The sequence below is a fragment of the Trichomycterus rosablanca genome, chromosome 20 (genome assembly GCF_030014385.1).
Source record: "Trichomycterus rosablanca isolate fTriRos1 chromosome 20, fTriRos1.hap1, whole genome shotgun sequence".
Classification (NCBI taxonomy): Eukaryota; Metazoa; Chordata; class Actinopteri; order Siluriformes; family Trichomycteridae; genus Trichomycterus; species Trichomycterus rosablanca.
The window spans coordinates 13,356,120-13,375,190 of NC_086007.1; the positions used below are offsets into that span (position 1 = coordinate 13,356,120).

Consider the following 19,071-nt stretch of genomic DNA (forward strand, 5'->3'; position numbering starts at 1 on the left):
TAGCTGTTGGCTGGTTATGGCATCTGCACAGAGTTGAGGAATAATGCTGATCAAGGTGTGGCTCTCGTGTACAAAGCTGATCCGCATATGAACTTGCCTCGTGCAGATGAAAAGATGCAGTCGGCTACTGCACACGTGTCGGAGGGGGCGTGTGTCAGTCTCGCTCTCCTCAATCGGGCCGGGGGTCAGCTCCTGTGGAGAGGAAGCATAACACAATTGGGTAAAAATTTGACGAGCTAAAAATTGGGAGAAAAAGCATTAAAAAAAAATCCAAGCATGTGCTAAAAAGAAATGTTATATGCAATGCAGAAAAAAAAAGCTAAAGGAGAAACATGTTTGACATACTAATTATTGCAAACAAATTATTTTGTCTAAAATTGGCCTCTAAAATGTGAAATCATGCCCTCATTAGTGTTAAGTAAGCTAGAGCCATTGTCGTAATCACTCATTCCCTCCATCGCTTTGCTTTTTCTAGCTATTTCTATTTTCCCTAGAACAAACTGTGAACTTTGTACGTACTGTCATCAGGACTACAGTGTGTCCCCGTGCCTTTGCTTATGTGCCAAAAAAGAGGAAAGAAAACCAGTGCTCATTTTCATATCTCTATTATTTTTCTCAGACACATCTCCCCTCAGCTCATGTACCCAATGCTGCTTTTGAAAGGTCCAGCGTATAAAGTTCAAATGTAAATCAATAAAGCAATAATAAACTCCTGTAAGAAAACCTATCATAAGAATATGTAGTCTTGGCCTTTAAAGCCGTACATGTCTCCCTCTCTCTCCGTCGTTTTGTTTTTAACCTCTCGCCGAGTGGATCGAGAGTTGAGGGAACAGCGAAGGAGGAGAGGTCAGCCCACAGGGGGGCTCCGCCAGAGGGAGACCGGCCTGAATCACAGGCTGTTCGGGAAAATTACTGGCTCTGGCCGTTCTGTAGCCGCCGTCCGGCAATCAACATCAAGGTCTGCTGGGAAAATGAAAAAAAGGCCTTTTGTGTCTGAGGATACGGAATCTTTTATTCGTGAAGGAAATCCGAGCGAGAATTGACTTCGCTCTTTCTTCTCCCTTAAGTACGGCCGGGAAAATAGACAGGCCGTTCGTCAGCTCCAGACCCACTGTTCAGATTTACAAAGTCACCTTGCGCTTGACTTTTAGATAAAGTGTTTAACCTAAATTGAAACGAATGTAGGCTGACCCAAAACTTTCATAGAATTCACACCGTGATTGACAGCACTAAGAGTGAAGACATTTCAACTCTACAGCTCTACAGAATAAGCTGTGTCGACGCTTCAAATTGTTCTTTCAGTATTTAAATTGGTTTTTACATGAACCAATGTAAAAAAATTCTGAAAAGATGACAATGGTGACAAGTTCACAGTTTGATTGCTGAGATGGGAAGTTATCTGTGATTCTTTTTGCTATGACGGTAAGAGTTTTGTGCATGTAGTGACATTTCTGATATCAATAATGTTTCTAATGTTAGCATGAATAAAAAAAAATACATATACAGTGTATCACAAAAGTGAGTACACCCCTCACATTTCTGCAAATATTTCATTATATCTTTTCATGGGACAACACTATAGAAATAAAACTTGGATATAACTTAGAGTAGTCACTGTACAACTTGTATAGCAGTGTAGATTTACTGTCTTCTGAAAATAACTCAACACACAGCCATTAATGTCTAAATGGCTGGCAACATAAGTGAGTACACCCCACAGTGAACATGTCCAAATTGTGCCCAAAGTGTCAATATTTTGTGTGACCACCATTACTATCCATCACTGCCTTAACCCTCCTGGGCATGGAATTCACCAGAGCTGCACAGGTTGCTACTGGAATCCTCTTCCACTCCTCCATGATGACATCACGGAGCTGGTGGATGTTAGACACCTTGAACTCCTCCACCTTCCACTTGAGGATGCGCCACAAGTGCTCAATTGAGTTTAGTCCATCACCTTTACCTTCAGCTTCCTCAGCAAGGCAGTTGTCATCTTGGAGGTTGTGTTTGGGGTCGTTATCCTGTTGGAAAACTGCCATGAGGCCCAGTTTTCGAAGGGAGGGGATCATGCTCTGTTTCAGAATGTCACAGTACATGTTGGAATTCATGTTTTCCTCAATGAACTGCAGCTCCCCAGTGCCAGCAACACTCATGCAGCCCAAGACCATGATGCTACCACCACCATGCTTGACTGTAGGCAAGATACAGTTGTCTTGGTACTTCTCACCAGGGCGCCGCCACACATGCTGGACACCGTCTGAGCCAAACAAGTTTATCTTGGTCTCGTCAGACCACAGGGCATTCCAGTAATCCATGTTCTTGGGACTGCTTGTCTTCAGCGAACTGTTTGCGGGCTTTCTTGTGTGTCAGCTTCCTTCTGGGATGACGACCATGCAGACCGAGTTGATGCAGTGTGCGGCGTATGGTCTGAGCACTGACAGGCTGACCTCCCACGTCTTCAACCTCTGCAGCAATGCTGGCAGCACTCATGTGTCTATTTTTTAAAGCCAACCTCTGGATATGACGCCGAACACGTGGACTCAACTTCTTTGGTCGACCCTGGTGAAGCCTGTTCCGAGTGGAACCTGTCCTGGAAAACCGCTGTATGACCTTGGCCACCATGCTGTAGTTCAGTTTCAGGGTGTTAGCAATCTTCTTATAGCCCAGGCCATCTTTGTGGAGAGCAACAATTCTATTTCTCACATCCTCAGAGAGTTCTTTGCCATGAGGTGCCATGTTGAATATCCAGTGGCCAGTATGAGAGAATTGTACCCAAAACACCAAATTTAACAGCCCTGCTCCCCATTTACACCTGGGACCTTGACACATGACACCAGGGAGGGACAACAACACATTTGGGCACAATTTGGACATGTTCACTGTGGGGTGTACTCACTTATGTTGCCAGCCATTTAGACATTAATGGCTGTGTGTTGAGTTATTTTCAGAAGACAATAAATCTACACTGCTATACAAGCTGTACACTGACTACTCTAAGTTATATCCAAGTTTCATGTCTATAGTGTTGTCCCATGAAAAGATATAATGAAATATTTGCAGAAATGTGAGGGGTGTACTCACTTTTGTGATACACTGTATCTAATACACCGACCAGGCATGGCATTATGAGCACTGACAAAGGAAGTGAATAACACTGATTATCTCTTCATCACAGCACCTGTTAGTAGGTGGGATATATTAGGCAGCAAGTAAACATTTAATCCTCAGAGTTGATGTGTTAGAAGCAGGAAAAATGGACAAGCGTAAGGATTTGAGCGAGTTTGACAAGGGCCAAATTGTGATGGCTAGACGACTGGGTCAGAGCATCTCCAAAACTGCAGCTCTTGTGGGGTGTTCCCGGTCTGCAGTGGTCAGTATCTATCAAAAGTGTTCAAGGAAGGAACAGTGGTAAACCGGCGACAGGGTCATGGGCGGCCAAGGCTCATTGATGCACGTGGGGAGCGAAGGCTGGGCCGTGTGGTCCGAACCAACAGACGAGCTACTGTAGCTCTAATTGCTGAAGAAGTTAATGCTGGTTCTGAGTGAAAGGTGTCAGAATACACAGTGCATCAGAGTTTGTTGCATATGGGGCAGCAAAAGAGCGACCAACACAATATTAAGAAGGTGATTATAATGTTATGCCTAATCGGTGTATATTGGTGGAGCTTTAGCTAAATGATACAGAACATTATTAAAAGATAGATACTTGTAAAAAAGACAATTATTTAGCCTGGATTATTACATCAATAACGGTTTGGAAAAGCCGAGTCAAAGTCCTGTCTTGAATCCTATTGGTATGCTGTAGCAGGACCTTAAACAGGCATGCTCAAAACCCTCTAATGTAGCCAAATTATAACAATTCTGCAAATCAGGGTAGGCCAAGATGTCTCCACAGCGATGTTAGACTCATTGCAGGTTATTGAAGTCTTTGAGTGAGTTGTTACTACCATGGGTGAAACAACTAGTTATTGAGTTTAGGAAGGCAGTTACATTTCACATGGGTGATAAAGTTTTTGAATAAATCGTTATCTTTAATAAATGAGTGGAATGATCATTTAAAAGCTGCATTTTGTGTTTACTCATGTCTTTATCTTATTAGAATGAGTTGGACAGTGAGAAACATTTAAACATGAAATTGAGGGCAGTGGTAGCTCAGTGGTTAAGGTACTGGACTAGTAATCAGAAGGTTGCCAGTTGCCACTGTAAAGTTGTCACTGTTGGGTCTTTGAGCAAGGCCCTTAACCCTTGAATTCAATCATAATTGTAAATCGCTTTGGATAAAAGTGTCTGCTAAATGCTGCAAATGAAAACGTATATTTATTTTACTTTGGTGAATATCAGACCACATTTTATGAGTATTTAATGTAATAATTCAGGTAATTACAAAGAATCAGACACTCTTGATCTCTGCTTTAATCTATGACTTGATTCATGCTGGCATTATAGTGATTAAACTCCAGCCTGCTGACTAGTAATATCTGTATGAGCTGTTTTATCTGGACTGCATACTGACACCATTACTAACTCTACACTTTTAGGGTCCTTTGATTGCGACAGCTTTTACAAATGGATACCATTGAAACCTAACCGGTGGTTGGGTGCCATCTCATTGGAGGTAGATCTTTGAACTATTTCTGAATTTTATTACATGTTGTTATACAGTAATTTTTTATATATTTTTTCTTTGCTTGCACATCCTGGCTTCTGCGTGTGATGTAGATGTCTGTCTGTATTTGAAACATAGCAGGAAGCTTTTACATGGTTCTGTAGACTTAAATTTAAGCCACTAATGGAGAAAGGTGCTTTACTTAAAGAAGCCCAGGAACTCTTTAACAGCCCTTTAAAAGCTTCCTGCATTAGTGTTTTAGTGAATTAACCAACATAATAAACGTGATGTTAACATTTTACCTGATGCTTTTGTACACTGTACTTTTCCCCTGCTCGGTTGTGCCTAGCATGCATGAAACGCTTTGTGTGTACTGTTGCTTTCTTTTAAATGTATGGTTACGTTAGATAAGCCATGCTCTGTTCTCTGCGTTTTTTAGTCTTGTACTTAGCGAACCGTACGGCTTTGATTCGAGGCCCTGTGAAGTGCTGTACGTAAATAATATACCCAGGTGTGGGGTCTTTGATCAGCGTGCACCTGGAGACGTAGGACCCTTGAAGTCAGAGCATGAATGTTATTTAAAAGGAAGCCGCAGATCTGATGTAATGTATCAGCCTTTCTGCCCAGAATGCAAAGTTTTCTATACTAAATGTTTTTATGAGGCTAATTACTGCCAATCTGTTTGGATGTATTAAGCTCTTTTTTTAAGGTTAGTCAGTGGTTTGTGTGTACACGTGTGTGTGTGTGTGTGTGTGTGTGTGTGTGTGTGTGTTATTGATTGGTGCTTACATGGTTTCATTAAAAAGAATAGTTTTTAAATGCAAAAATAGGAATTAATATTTTCTGGAACATTAGTTTTAAATTGCATAATAAATGTAAAAGCAATTTCAATCAGAGGTGTTTTTTTTACATACTGTAGTATTTTTGCTTTGGTGCTAATCTAAATGCACTACTAATCAATTTAGGGTAAATTATAACTATTAAATAAAAAAAAAATAACCATCAATTATTATTGTTCTTATTATTATTGTTCTTATTATTATTGTTAATATCATTATTATTCTTATTGTTATTATACTTATTATTATTATTATTATTAATTTTATTATTATTATTATTATTATTATCAATATTATGATTATAATAATAATAATAATTATTACTATTATTATTATAGTTATTATTATTTTATGGACGGCATGGTAGCTCAGTGAGTAGCACTGTCGCCTCACAGCAAGAAGGTCCTGGGTTCTTTTCTGTGTCTTTTCTGTGTGGAGTTTGCATGTTCTCCCTGTGTCTGCGTGGGTTTCCTCCGAGAGCTCCGGTTTCCTCCCACAGTCCAAAGACATGCAGTCAGGTAAACTGGAGATACTAAAATTGGAAATGTTAGAAATGTTGGAAATGTGTGTATGTGTGTGTGTGTTTGCCGTGTGATGGACTGGTGATCTTTCAGGGTGTTTCCTACATTTCGCCCGGTAAATTATACCCATCGTGACCCTAAATAGGACAAAATGGTGGTAAAAACAAATTATTATTATTAGTAGTAGTATTATTATAGTGGTTATTATTATTATTATTATTATTATATCCATTATGATGATGATGATGATGATTATTATTATATTTATTATTATTATTATTATTATTATTATTATTATTATTATCAGTATTATTATTATTAGTAGTAGCAATGGTATTATTATTATTATTAGTAGTAGTAGTATCAGTATTATTATTATTAGTAGTAGTAGTAGTAGTAGCAATAGTATTATTATTATTAGTAGTATTATTATTAGTATTATTATTAGTAGTAGTAGCAATATTATTATTATTATTATTATTATTATTATTATTATTATTATTATTATTATTATTATTATTATAGAGGGTGCAGAATGAATAACGCTTGACAAAGCTTTTCCATAACTGTGATAATTCATAGATTTATTCCTTTATTTAAACTCCCTAAACAACGTTATTCCAGAGGAAGCGTCTGAGCTGTGCAATTTCTGTGTGGCATGTGTGTAACCCCTAATGCATGTGTGCATGTAAACCTGTTTAATATGTTCTGCATCTGAGTGTCTGCATTATAATGCTCTTTATTTCAAAGTATATTGAATGATTATACTAACAAACGTGTGGCTCAGAGTAAAGTGTTGCTACTACTACTCGATATGCTATGAATCTGACGAATATTAAATAAATATTTTCACAAAGAAATGTAATGATACAGCGTTCCACTTACTCCAAATACAGACACTCACCAATCTATTTAATATCTATCAAACAGAGGTAGTTAATTTAAAAATTTTTGACCATTTGGTCCAAATAATCAAGTGATTAAGACAATAAATGTGTGTTACAATGATGTTATCATTTATTAATGAGTGCATCCCTTTTTAATGCAGTGCTTTTTGATAAGAAACTGGTAATCAGTCACTGCTTTATATACCAGTTCTCTGCACATAGATTAGCTATGAATTAATTAGTGATGTGTGTTTCATATTCCACTGTGATGTCTCTAGAAATTAATTATCAGTTGTATTGCTGTCAGTTTGCTAAACAGCTGATGTCGATATAAATATATTGACATAATCCAATTATGTTTTCAAAAAGTCATCCATGTTTCCTTAGAAAATGAACCAATAAAAATGGTTTTACTTTAGATCTGAGAGTTTTATCACCAAGGAGAAATTAAGAAATGTCACACTGACAAAACAAATCCCATCTGAGTAGGGCAAGTGTAATATATGTAAAACTAAATGATAATTCAAACACTTTTCAACTGTTTTTTAACAGTGTAATGTCTAGGTGGTGAATTGATACCACACATTGTACCACTCAATGCGAATGATATCATTATTTACTGACTGATACATAAGGAAGTATTAAGATACACTGATCAGCCATAACAATAACTGTCCATTTTATCAGCTCCACTTACCATATAGAAGCATTTTGTAGTTCTACAATTACTGACTGTAGTCCATCTATTTCTCTACATACTTTTTTAGCCTGCTTTCACCCTGTTCTTCAATGGTCAGGACTCCCACAGGACCACCACAGAGCAGGTATTATTTGGGTGGTGGATCATTCTCAGCACTGCAGTGACACTGACATGGTGGTGGTGTGTTAGTGTGTGTTGTGCTGGTATGAGTGGATCAGACACAGCAGTGCTGCTGGAGTTTTTAAATACCGTGTCCACCCACTGTCCACTCTATTAGACACTTGTACCTAGTTGGTTTACCTTGTAGACGTAAAGTCAGAGACGATCACTCATCTATTGCTGCTGTATGAGTTGGTCAGTTTCTAGAACTTCATCAGTGGTCACAGAATGCTGCCCATGGGGCGCTGTTGGCTGGATATTTTTGGTTGGTGGACTATTCTCAGTCCAGCAGTGACAGTGAGGTGTTTAAAAACTCCAGCAGCGCTGCTGTGTCTTATCCACTCATACCAGCACAACACACACTAACACACCACCACCATGTCAGTGTCACTGCAGTGCTTAAAAAGATCCACCACCCAAATAATACCTAATGTGTAGTGGTCCTGGGAGAGTCCTGACCATTTAAGAAAGATTTTTAAGATAGTCCGGTCATCCCGCCCTAGCAAAACTGTTTCTGCTGCAGGCACTGCCAATTATGCCCGCTAGATGACGCCCAGCCGACCGGAGGCAACGAACAGAGTTTCGAACAAAGGAGTTTAGAATCTCTGTGCTGGTATGCTAGCGGAATATCCCGCTGCGCCACCTGGTCGCCCATACCAACTTTTAATGCCATCAGCAAAAATTTTTTTTTTTTTGGTTGAGCGCATAGCCACTGTTGCACTGCTGCTTTTACATCATCATCATAAAAATCTTCTTCCCCTTTAAGCTTCCTTGAGCAGTCCAAAAAGGTGGTAATCAGATGGCACTAAATCCAGACTATCGTAGAGCCCTCGTGTATAAAGACACTCTTAAAGCTTGAAGCACCAGTTATATAAAAGCAGCCCGTTTCTGAAACCTGTGAATCTTGTGTTTGCTTCAGCAGAGTCTATCAGGAGGTCCGGGAAAAGCAGGGCACAGTTTCTAACTGTTTTATGTACAGGTCACGGCTGTACAACGTCAAGCACTACAGCACGGAAAAGGCAAAGAAACCGAGATGGCACCAACTATGGAGCGAAAATGTTGGAATCTTCTCAGATTCGAAAACATTAATCTGCTGTACTATAGTTCAAACTCAGCTTTGTATTTTGTTTTGTTTTAATCCTCCTGTATCTTCATAATCTGATGTAGGAAACTGTTGTAAGGTTGTTTTTCATTTTCATTTCTTTTTTTTCCCTTTATTAAGGTTTCTTTTTTTGTCTTGTAGTCTGAATCAGCCTTTCAGGTTGAGCCTAGTTTTATTCATCCTGTTCTTTAATGAAGAACTATATAAATGTACATTTTCTCTTTTTTAATGTAATAATGCTTCTACGTTTGTCGCATCTCTCTTGGTAATACTTAACTGTCACATTTTCACAGTTTCATTTCATACAGGAAAGAAAACAAACACTTTTGCTTCAAAAATGATGTTTTTTCAACCTTTAAAAGAGCGACGAGGGGGTAACTTACAAATCTTAGTAGCTCTGTTCTTCGTTTCGTGTGGTGTCTTGTTAATCATATTTACCTATTTTGGGCAATAAGAGGACTACAATATTTTCACAGTCCTTTTTTATAAATGTCTTTGTTTTGTTCCGGATAAAAGATAAACTACATTTGCTTTTAATACTTTGTGAAATGAGATTTAAAAAGAAACGTTATGAAACTGTATGTAAATAATTACTCTTCACTGCATCGAACCATCTCCGAGAGAAGCATATTTTTGTGATGGTGTTTTAGAGGTCGTACTGTGTGCAATCCGAAATATGTTCGAAAAAAAAGGGAAAAAAAATCTTTCAGGCTCAGTGCGGTAACTGAAATCCATTTGTAGCACAAAAGCCGTGATACCAGACTGCAGACAAAAGCCCAATAAACACTGTTAGCTCGCTCTGTAAATACTGTCAGCTTTCTAACCGTGCAGGTGGCATACCAGCATATCGACTAGATAGTGAGATCTGCGCACAGCTCGTACAACATATACACAAATCAGCATTGTAAACCTGAAATCCAACTGAAATCCAAAGCACACCTTTACGTTTCATGTTTCCTTATTATTGTTATTAATACACGTTTAAGGACATTTCCTTATAGGTACAAGGTTCGTTGGTTTTTGGTTGTAAATGATTTTTTTAATATATATATTTCCCGTAGTCTTCAGTCATAGAAAGTAAAAAAAAAAAAAAACACACAGGGTGTGTTCGAAAACCTAGTGAGCTCTCTACATAAACAGCATTTTACATCATCCTACTCGCACTCCCGAGAAGGAGGCTGTTCGAATTCCTACATGCATTAAAATGCTGCCTAGTAAGGCACCTTAAATTTGAATGCTATTTTGACAGAATAACAAGGGAGCATCCGATGCTGGCTTAGCAGTGAAGGCAATCCCAGCATTCAGTGCGGCACAACTTTTCTCACAAAAGAATTACAAATATGGTGGACGGATGCGGAGCAACGAGTTATTTTCACTCACTCACTGTTTTAACTGCTTATCCAATTAGGGTGAGTCGCGGGGGGCGGGGTGCTGGAGCCTATCCCAGCTTTTCAATGGGCGCAAGGCACACAGTAACACCTGTGATGGGGCGCCAGTCCATCACAGGGCAGACACGTACACACACACACACATAGACACACCCATTTATCTATAGGGCAATTCAGTGTCTCCAATTAACCTGACTGCATGTTTTTGGACTGTGGGAGGAAACCGGAGCTCCTGGAGGAAACCCACGCAGACACGAACATGCAAACTCCATATAGAAAGGACCCGGACCGCCCCGCCTGGGGATCGAACCCAGGACCTTCTTGCTGTGAGGTGACAGTGCTACCCACCGAGCCACCGTGCCACCCGAGTTTTTTTCGAATGTAAATAAATTATTATTGATATTATTGAAGTGTGAATTATTTGCAAATCCGGGCTTGTCAGCGAATTTAACCATTTTTGGTACACAGAGGGAGATGTTAGTTGACATGTTAGCGCGCTGTGCCACCTCATCCTTTTGGTTGAATGGCATCAGGCTAACCGTGTTATCTAAGTAAGCGAAAACTGATGGAATTGCAGGTCTAAGTAGTGCGTTCGAATAGCCTGACTTATAAGTCGATGACTTATTAGAATCCTCTGTACTTAGGCAGCTGCCTATGTAGGCAGTAGCAAGAAGGTCCTGGGTTCGATCCCCAGGTGGGGCGGTCCGAGTCCTTTCTATGTGGAGTTTGCACGTTCTCCCCGTGTCTGCGACATGCAAGTGAGGTGAACTGGAGAAACTAAATTGTCCATGACTGTGTTTGATATAACTTGTGTAAAGTGATAAACCTTGTGTAATGAGTGACCACCGTGTCTGTCATGAATGTAACCAAAGTGTAAAACATGATGTTAAAACCCTAATAAACAAACAAACAAACAAACATGTAGGCAGTAAAGCAGCAAGGCAGCTCACTAGGTTTCCGAACACACCCACAGAATGCTTGATTTGGAACCTAACTGCAATATTTGAAGATCTTTAAAGCGGTCCGTGCTTAATTAGGAAAAATAACTGTTTTGCACCATTACCTCAGTCCTGTGGGATGTATTTCAGAGAACATAAATTAATTTATATTTTATTTTCCGGGACGGAATAAGATCGTCTCGGAATGAAATTCAATCATTGCACTGTGAGAAAGAATTTATAATTTTCTATTTGCACATGTTAAAGCACGTAGCGCTCCACCGTGCGTAGGTCGTACGTATGAAGGATTCTCGTGGCGCCTCCAAGTCTTTAATCGCATCGAGTGACGGACTGTGCTTTTGAGCAACCGTTTTCCAGGTGTTTTGTTCGTATTCTCACGATCTGCTGACCTTACAGCTGAGTTTCTCGGTAGCAATAGTGAAAATTCTCCGATACACTGAAGCTGAATGAAACCAGTAGCTGCTACAATTATTTGATGTACATGTGGAGACTGGATCGGATACTAAACTATACTATGTGCTGAGTGAAATGAGTGCTATTTAAGAATTAGAATAAGAATAGAATCGATGTTTGTTCGTTGTTTTTCATCCTTGCTGCATTTTCTTCCCTTTTTTTTTTTTTGTCTTTTATCGAGTTTTTACTGAACTCACACATGACAGGATGCTGAATCATTTTTTACATGTGAAATCTTACATGTGAAAGAGGAGAAATCGGTAAAATAATAATCAAAAAACACAATAGCAAACAAAGATGGCTTCCTGCAGACTATTTAAAACTGTTTTAAAAGACAAAACTATTAAAAAAAAAGATTCTGACCCCCATAAGATGTTTTGAAGTGGGGGATTTTTATTATTGCTATTTTTGTGAAAGTGAATGACTCTGTTAAATATAATAATAATAATAACTATATTACAGTTATACTGTACTGTATTTCTCATTTGACTTTTCTCTCTCCATTCCCTGTCACACATTCAGTAATCTTCTGTTTTATCATTGTATTCAGTAGTGTGTATAAAAAAAAAAAAGAGGAAAAAAAGAAACCTTGTAAACGAGTGCTGTCTTTGATGCCAGTGTAGTGGTCTTTACATTTCTGCGTTGATCCCTTTCACTCTTCTCTTACCCTGTTTTTTGAGCTGCTTTCGTCTTTTTGCTCTTAATCTATATCTCTGTCTCATGCTTTCATAGTAAATAGTTCTAGATGTTATGTAATCAACGTTACAGTAGAGATGTAGTGAGTAGCAGATTTAGGACCAGTAAGAATAGAACTTTCTCTGATAATCATTTAAATGAAAAACAGAAAAGCTAAATGTTTAACGTTGTTTTCATCGCCGTCTACTTTTCATTGTCATTTTCATCGGGTTGTTTTTTTTTCGGACACTTGTGTGGATTCAGCCTACCAAAGCTCTCATAATGAAATCCGGAAACAGAAATTGGTGTAAGGCGGAGTTGTGAACAAGGGATTTATTGGATATCAAACCTTGAATGTTTTGAAAGGGGTGTGCCATACTACCTTAAACGCTAATGCTCAATATGCAAAACTAGTGGACTCTTTTTTTTTCCTTTTCTTACAGGGACACAATTAATAACTACAGAAAGCAAATTAAAGATAGTATGATTAAATAATTCTAGATATGGTTTTTATATGTATACCTTTTATTTTTAGAAACCCAACTGCCCATGGCACTACTATTTTTTATGTCTGCATAGATTCCTTTGTTAGTGTGCAGTCATTTTAAATGTTAGTTATTTTGTCCTCTGTAATCATCGTCCTAGCTCTTCTTGTTAATCAAAGCTGAGCCTTACCACAAGTTTCAATCTCAAAAAACAAAAGCAATGACGTGTATGCTAGATATCAACAGACAATTTTAACTGTAACTTTCAATCAATCAAACTGTTTGGAGAATTAAGTCATTAAAGTAAGTAAAAGCTCTCAGGGATTATAAAGGTTAAAACTTGAGCTCCTTTATTCCTGTGTGTTTTAGCTGAAAGGATTCTCTGATTGATGGAATCAGCATCTCTGATTTTATTTGGACAGAAACACATGTTGAGCTATGTTGTGCTAAAACTAAGTCTGATCTACCTTTGGACTGAAGGTCATGGAATGTATTAGTCATTTCTAGAGATTCTATGAACACATGACTAATAAATAAGGCTCCTCTTATTCAGATGAGACCTTTAAATTACCTGGATTTCCGAAAAAAATGGCCACATCTTTATATAAATCATAATAAAAAATAATTACATACAAACAATCTTCTTGATACTAAGTTGTGCTCTTGGTATGATCTTGGTGTTGGAAAGTAGCATCAGTATTGACTTTCCTCCATTCCCCTGACAATGTGTCTTTTAATAAGTTGATGAACACCTAGGACTTTAGAAATGCTTTTATAGGGTGCTTAGGTGGCACATTGGTAAAACACACTAGCATACCAGAGCTGAAATCTTGAACTAATGAGTTTGAATCTCAGCTCTGCTACCGGCAAGCTGGGCGCCTACACAGACAATGATTGGCTTGTCTGTTGAGTTTGATTGCTGGATGTGATTCCTCATAACTGTAACTGTAGCAATTACGCTCTCTGCTGGCTGATCAATGGTGCCTGCACAGAGGCGGGGGATAATGGGGATTAGTGCGTGACTCTCCATACACAATTATGAGAGCCATATGAACTCGCCTCATGGAGCGTGTGTTAGTTACAGCTCTCCTCGGCCAAGCTAAATGCAATCAGGTGATTGGATATGAATATACTGGGAGGAAATTTGGGGACAAGTCTTTTGGGGACAAGTCTCTGTTTGTTTTGATGGGAATAATCATACAAACAGATCCTTTGGAGTGGAGTTACACTATATGTAAAAGACAGGGTACCTCTACAAGCCGCACCTCTAGCCTATTTCAATAAATTGGATTATTTAAGAGGTCAGGTTAAAGTGATTGGTGAAAATGAACATGAAAATTATTATTAATTCAAAAAGAGCTCATTTATTATGACTTGGCTAAGGATGAGATGTTATGTCATGGGTGATAAATGCAGAAATCCAGGTAACTCCAACTGTTTGACTTTTTTGTTCCTGCCTCTAAATCTAAATTCAAACAATTTGCTTGTGGTTCAAAACCTGGCATGGCTCTTGATTAACACGAAGGCTGGCAGCTCTTCAGATATTCCTGTCTGACGTCTCACTCACTTTATTTTCATGATTTGATCCTGTAGCTTGGACTTTAAGGTAGCATGGCTCTGTTGCCATTTTTTTTGTTTTTCCATCGACAGCAGTTTACAGCAGATGAATGTTATACATCTTGCTAGACTAGTAAAGTCATTGGATAATTGTTGGTTTAAAAAAAATGGAAAAGATAAAAAAATAATGACCTGGAAGGTGTGGGGTGACATTGAGAGTAAACTACCGTATCCATTCGAAACTTGAATTTCGTGGCAAGTGCTAGGCAATGGCCAAATCGATCGTCCCATTACTGAAGCTACAAACTACTCTGTGTAATGACATACTGTACTGACGTATGTATATACTTGTATACAGATACAGGATATATATGTATAGTGTATATATCTTTATTAAATTGTTCAAGCTGCCTCATTTTGCTTATAAATCATCTGTAGTTGAACTGACTGATACAGTTCATTAGTTAACACTAATATCATATTTTAAAATCCAATCGAGATCACGTGTCTGTGTTTGTTGTAGAATTACATTTTAGTACTGGGACAGACGGAAAGGCGAGAACGTTAAAGCGCAGCGTGTCTTCCGAACACCTGCATGTGTACACGCATCCCTGTATGTGGACTGTAGAGTTAAATTGGTGGGTGTCACACCTCCCGTTTCCCTCCTCAGCTATCGCCCGTCTGCCTTGTCCATTCCTAACACTTGCCCATTTTTTAACGGACTTTTTACCACATGAACTGACTGAACGGACTGACGTCTGAAAGCATCTTTCAGGTCTTCTTGTATGGCTTGCTCAAGCCCTGTTGTAAAATAAACTAAAGTGGATGGGGGTCTCTCACATCTCAGATGTGGAAAGTATAATTTTATATTTGTATTTTCAAATAATTATGATAATAAAATGTTTGTGAAAGGTTTCCATCCTCTACTGTGGTCCAGAAATCAATGTGTTTGTCTGGAGAAGATTAAAAAAAATAATAATAAAATAAACTGTTTTGAAACATTTCACTCATGGTTTTTGATTTTACAGTTTTTTCAAGCAAATGATGTGATTTGATATATGAATATATGTGCAAAAAGAATGTATGCCAGATATGCACAATTAAAATGCACAAAATTGAACACAGAGCTGAAAGGTTTGTGTAAGTTTGTTTTTTTCACAGTGATTTCATGCTTTATTATTGTCAGCTACTGAGGTCCAGTTTCTGTCAGTTCAAAGGCAGCAAAGCTGGTTAAATTATGATGATATAAAATAAGATATGATTAAGTTTTATTATCCCACAAGGGGAAATTTGCATTGGTACAGCAACAGAGGAGAAACGGAATATATAGAAAACTGAACATCTATATAAAAAAAAAAACAAAAAAAAAAAAACGTGACATTAAAAATGAGCTACAAAAGGCAGCGGGATATTCCACTAGCACACCAGCGCCGAGATTCTGAACTCCTCGGTTCGAAACCTGTTGACTGGGCGCCATCTAGCGGGCATAATTGGCAGTGCCTGTAGCAGACACGTCTCTGCTAGTGCGGGATGACCGGACTATGTGGGTAGGGTCTTCAAACCCTGTGTAAGTACCCTGATTAGCAGATAGAGAGGTGCCTGTGCAGAGTACATGGGTGAAAAAGGGTTCCGCTAAAGGCTGCACGTGGGTCGGAGGAGGTGTGAGCAGCAATATACCCACCTCGACTGCAGTCAGGGATCCCCCAGCAGCAGAGGACAAATTGACTACACTAAATTGGGAGAAAATGGGAGGAAATGCTGAAATAAAATAGAAAGAAAATAGCTACAATAAATAACTACATTTAAAAAGAATTGATTAGTGATGTTATCAGCATGTATTGCACATCTGATGAAGTAGAAACATTATTATTGTACTTTATATTGTACTTTTTTAAGAGTTGTATTCGAATTGTAGAATATGCACCTGAAAGTATTGGTTGACTCTAGGTGGGCAATATTAGGATATGATTTTTAGCTGAATTTTGGGGAATATTTTAATGTAATTAAATTAATAAATATAATAAATTTTATGTAATTATTAATAAATGTAAACACTATTATTAATAAATGTAAACACTATTATTCACTCACTCACTCTCTTAACCGCTTATCCAATTAGCGCAAGGCACACAGTAACACCCTGGACGGGGCGGCAGTCCATCGCAGAGCAGACACACATACACACACACAAACATATACACCCATTCACCTATAGGGCAATTCAGTGTCTCCAATTAACCTGACTGCATGTTTTTGGACTGTGAGAGGAAACCGGAGCTCCCGGAGGAAACCCACACAGACACAGGGAGAACATGCAAACTCCACACAGAAAGGACTCGGACCGCCCCGCCTGGGGATCAAACCCAGGCTAGCCACCGAACCACCATGCCGCCCTAAACACTATTATTAATATTTAAATTGGTATTACTTATTTAACATTTTATTACATATAAAATGATGGATGTGTCATGATTTCTTGCTTATTATTCTTGCTTATTATTATTATTAAGACACAATTTAAGTTAATTTAATAGTTAAATCTGCTGGTCCAAAATATACACACAGCAATTTAGATTAATAATTTTGTTGATGCAGAAGGTTCTAGATTAAATGTTATTTAAATTTGTGTCATGTGCTCCTAATTACTTATTAGTGCTTATAATTGACTATGTAGCGAGTTCTCTGTGCCTATTTAAATACACTCATTAGACCGAGTCACAAGCATTACAGTAATAATCCCAGAAAACAGATCATGTTTCTGAGCAACTTTAGGTCCCAACATCTTTACGAATACTCGTCTATGGAACAGTCAGTAAAATAAAACCTAAGTGTTATCTTGTTCTAAGAGAAAATGTGTTCAGATGGTCCAATTTGGTTCAAGTACCACCAACATGCAACAGATTCTTTAAAATATGTTCATGATTTACAGTTTTTAGTATTCAGAACTATTGCAAAGCAAAAGTAAGCACATTTGTGAAACTGACCATGTCAGTTTATTTATACAAAAGGTCTGAAGCACATGCTCAGAATTGATTGTCCATGGAACAGTCAGTAGGGAAACCCTAAGTTTTATCTTGTGTCGAGATGGTCACATTTGATCAGATCTGCCGGGAAAAAAAAATCAGCTGGTACATCAGATTCTCTTGAATTATCGGAAAACCCACAAAAAACTTCAACTACAATTTTAAAAGTCAGTTTATTAATTTATTATTTTTTTCTATTTTATTTATGCACTTTCTCCCATTTTCTCCCAATTTAGCATAGTCAATTTGTCTTCCGCTGCTGGGGGATCCCCGATTGCAGTCGAGGTGGGTATATTGCTGTTCACGCCTCCTCCGACCCAGGCACAGCCCTTTGCGGAACCCTTTTTCACCTATGCACTCTGCACAGGTGCCTCTCTATCTGCCAATCCGGGTCCTTACACAGCGTTTGAAGACCCCACCCACATAGTCCGGTCATACCGCCCTAGCAGAATCGTGTCTGCTGCAGGCACTGCCAATTATGCCCGCTAGATGGTGCCCAGCCAAGCGGTGGCAACGCCGAGTTTCGAACCGAGAAGTTCAGAATCTCTGCACTGGTTGGCTAGCGGAATATCCCACTATGCCACCTGGGCGCCAATTTATTAAATTATTAAACAATCATTGAACTGCTATTAAATTCATTTTTAAGTGCATGAAACTATAGGGTAGTTGTAGCCTAGTGGTTAAGGTACTGGACTAGTAATTGAAAGGTCGCTGGTTCAAGCCCCACCACTGCCAGTTTGTCAATGTTGGACCCTTAAGCAAGGCCCTTAACCCTCAAGTGTCTGCTAAATGCAGAAAATAAAAATGTAAAATATAAACTGTTTGACTTTAAGTGTGTATATAGTAGTGTTGCACATGCACAGAGGGGAGGGGCGCGCACAAAATATCAACAACAAAAATAACCAAGGGTGATACATCACCAAAGTAGGTAACGTTGGTAGGACACAGCTCCTTGTGTCTGATTACTGTCTGAATGAAGTATGTTATGTTCTCACTATGTACATGTGGGTTTCCCCCAGGTGCTCTGGTTTAATCCCTCCTCCCAAACACACTACAGTAGATAAATTGCCCCTTAGTGTAAGGAGTAAGAATAAGGGTGGATTTACAGTAGAGCTGGGCAGTTCCTGAATCACCCGGGTTAATGATTCAAATCTTTGTACTGAATCAGGAATCACAAGTCCGAAATCTCAATTAACCGGGATCATATGAGTCCTCTGACTGGCTAAAGCTAAGTACACAAGGCGAGTGAGCAGGTTCACCGGAAACACTGCGGACTCAGATGATTTGGCTGAACCGACTTCACTCCAGTCCGTGAATCTAAGTAATAAGTTAAATATTCCAATAAACAACCGATTAAACACACTGGTGGGTGTCATGTGGCTGATTTTTTATGACCTTTGCCAAGGGCACTGACACAGCCCCATACCATGACAGACCCTGGCTTTTGGACTTGTTGCTGATAACAGTCTGGGTGGTCCCAAGAGAATTAAGAGAGAAGGATTTATTTACAGAAGATGAGTGCACGGAAGAGTGATACTTGGATGCATTTTCATGCAGTAAATCAATCACAATCAAGATTTCAGTACAAGTGACTCAAGAAACTAAGTGAACCGGATCACATTACTGAGTGACTCAGATTAACCCGAGTCCATAAAATGAACCGAATTTACCACCACTAATTTACAGCAAAGCTAAGTACAAATAAAGTACAGGGTGA

General features: G+C 38.7%; 1 protein-coding gene across 7 annotated transcripts in view; it reads left to right on the top strand.

Moving 5' to 3' along the window:
• Positions 1 to 15,330, top strand: part of msi2b (musashi RNA-binding protein 2b) — a 451,597-nt gene extending 436,267 nt beyond the window's left edge. For 5 of the 7 annotated variants that reach the window (XM_063017232.1, XM_063017233.1, XM_063017229.1 and 2 more), the window contains 2 exons: positions 4,539 to 4,615; positions 8,635 to 15,330. In XM_063017232.1, coding sequence (XP_062873302.1) covers positions 4,539 to 4,580 — 42 coding nt within the window. In that variant the 3' untranslated portion in view covers positions 4,581 to 4,615; positions 8,635 to 15,330. Of the gene's footprint in view, positions 1 to 4,538; positions 4,616 to 8,631 lie in introns of all 7 variants that reach the window. The other 2 variants (XM_063017230.1, XM_063017231.1) reach the window with 2 other exon arrangements.
• The last annotated feature ends 3,741 nt before the right edge of the window (positions 15,331 to 19,071 follow it).